The 2,500-nt window shown below is 39.3% G+C and overlaps 1 protein-coding gene across 1 annotated transcript in view; it reads right to left on the reverse strand.

Moving 5' to 3' along the window:
- Positions 1–414, reverse strand: part of LOC138862911 (uncharacterized) — a 7,693-nt gene extending 7,279 nt beyond the window's left edge. The window contains exon 1 of the mRNA XM_070126106.1: positions 168–414. Coding sequence (XP_069982207.1) covers positions 168–414 — 247 coding nt within the window. The remainder of the gene's footprint in view (positions 1–167) is intronic.
- Positions 415–2,500: the final 2,086 nt, after the last annotated feature.

Here is a 2,500-nt window from a genome sequence, read left to right on the forward strand (position 1 = left end):
ATGATGATGATGATGATGATGATGATGATGATGATGATGATGATGATGATGATGATGATGATGATAATAATAATAATAATAATGATAATGATAATAATAATAATAGCAATAACAATAATAACAATAATAGTAATCATCATCATCATCATCATCATATCGTTTAGAACGAGGTTTGAGACACCTCTCAAGCCTGCATGAGAAAACCTCGGACCCAAAGAACATTGTGTCAGGAGATAGTCCATGGTTTTGGATCTCGCGACAGTCGCAGTTGGGGTTACCTGTGGTGCGCCTTTCTTTGCCTCCTGTTCCGTTAAGCAAACCACACCTATCGGGTTGTGTGTCCCGTTGAGCAATTTTTTTTTTCCTGCGTTTGGTACTGCTGGGTACAAGTTTGGTCCTGCTGTTATGGACCATTGCCTAATCCCTTCATTTGTAGTGTTGGTATCCTGGAGTTCCTCAATGGTGATAAAACTAGATTTCATTGGTTGTGGAGGGAGAGTATGGTTTATGATTTCTTTCGATTTTCGTTATCTGGATGTTGCGTCCCTCCTCACTGGTGATGTACTAGGCGGTGTAATGCAGGTAATGAGGTTGATTTAGAAGTGCCCGTAATGAGTCGACATAATTTAATTCGTCACCCAACTTATGCTTATGAGTTTGCAATGGATGCTGTTTCTTGAAGTGATTTTATCTTTCAGATTCTCTGTGTGCCATCTGACGCAGGGAGGTTGGTTTAAGGTAACCCCATTGTACACTGGGTTTGAAACATTTTTCAATTCTATATCATCCCATGCAATTTCAGTTTCGCTCTGTGCTTGTCCAAGTGGAAAGTGCGTACATTAATTTTGGTACGGTTTGTGCTAAGGGACCATCTGTCATAATGCTGTGTGCAGTGTGACAAGGCATGCGTTAATGGTTGTTAAATGGTGTTGATCTCCCGAGATTGTGTAGCGAGGGACAAGTCATCTGCATAAATGAACCCACGTGTGTCTGGTAACTGTGGCTGGTCAGCGGTAAATATGGTGAAGATGATGAGGAAGGCCATTTAGCTCGCGCCCTTCATCTGCTCTTCATTCGTTCCATTTTAGTAAAGAACCAGCGATTTGTAAGCAGAGATTGAATGACCTTCGTAATTGCTGGATTTGGTACCATTCGTGTTCATTTTAGGAGAGCTCGAGGGTTTGCTGTATCAAATGCAGCTGACAGGTCGACAAAGTAGTACCTGTCTTCAGCTTGGATTCATACTCAAAATCAATATACTGCGTTAGGTTTAAAACCTGGTCACAGCAAGAACGCCCTGGTCTGAAGCCGGCTTTGTTGCTGCTGAATGATGATAACAATGATGTTGAAATGACAAAAATGATAATGATAGCAATGATAATTATAATAATAATGGTAACAACAGCAATAACAAGGAACACAACATCAGAAACAAATACAACGGGAACAAAAATACTCACAAAAATATTGATTACTTTTAAAAACAGACCATTAACATAACTCACATCGAGCAAAGTCCAGTAATACTTTACATTTTACTTTCTAAGTTGAGAGATCAGCGTCGCCGAATAAATCGCATTAGCGTACTCATTTTGTGAAAGGTGGAAATGTTACGTTCCAGGTTCAACATATTTAATGAGCAATCCATTTGTTCATACATCTCTAAAGCTTGTCTATTTAAGTACTTAATTGTTTGTATAATCACAGTGGCATTTTGTTAAGTTGCCGTTATGAAATTAATATCGCTCGATTTTTGTTTACTTGGTGTCGTTGTTAGGTACTATCATGGTTATGATCTTTTTATTTTTGGCATTACTTTGATAAGTATTGTCATCATTATTGTTATCATAATCATCCTTAGGCTGTTGACATTTTCACCTTATCTGTTTTCATCATTAATATCATTATTGTTTCTATCACCTTATTAATCATATTCACCAGATCATCATAAGAGAATGACACTAAACTTTACGTTTTAGGAGAGAGGGAGGGGAAGAAAATAATGAGCAAAATTAAGGGAAGAAAGATAGAAAGTCACGGTTCAATCCGCCAAACTCCCTGCGCCATTTCGACTTTTTTTCCGTTTTTGTTCAGAAGCTCAAAATCACACATCCAGATTCTCAAATTGTCGCCGTCGGTCTCCTTTGTGTCATCAGGGAAAGTCCTGCGGGTTCGTAGTTAAGAACATAACTTGTATGTTTATTTTTTTCTCTATTTTTCTCCCTCACCCCCTCCCTCGCTCTTTGTCGGTGTCTTCCTTTTGTTTGCCTGTCCGCCCTTTCGTATCCACTCCTCTCTCTCCCTTCATGTGTTTGTATTTGTCGTTTTATCTCTCTCTCTCACTGTTTACCGTCTATCATTCGAGCTCATCCCCGTTCATCTTCTTTCTTTATCTCTCTCTCCCTGTCTGTCTGTTTGTCTCCGTCTGTGTATCCGCCTTTCTCTCTGTCTGTCTCTTTGCCTGTGTCTCTCTGTCTGTCTCTCTCTCTATCTCTCATTT

Source organism: Penaeus vannamei, chromosome 10, assembly GCF_042767895.1.
Source record: "Penaeus vannamei isolate JL-2024 chromosome 10, ASM4276789v1, whole genome shotgun sequence".
NCBI lineage: Eukaryota > Metazoa > Arthropoda > Malacostraca > Decapoda > Penaeidae > Penaeus > Penaeus vannamei.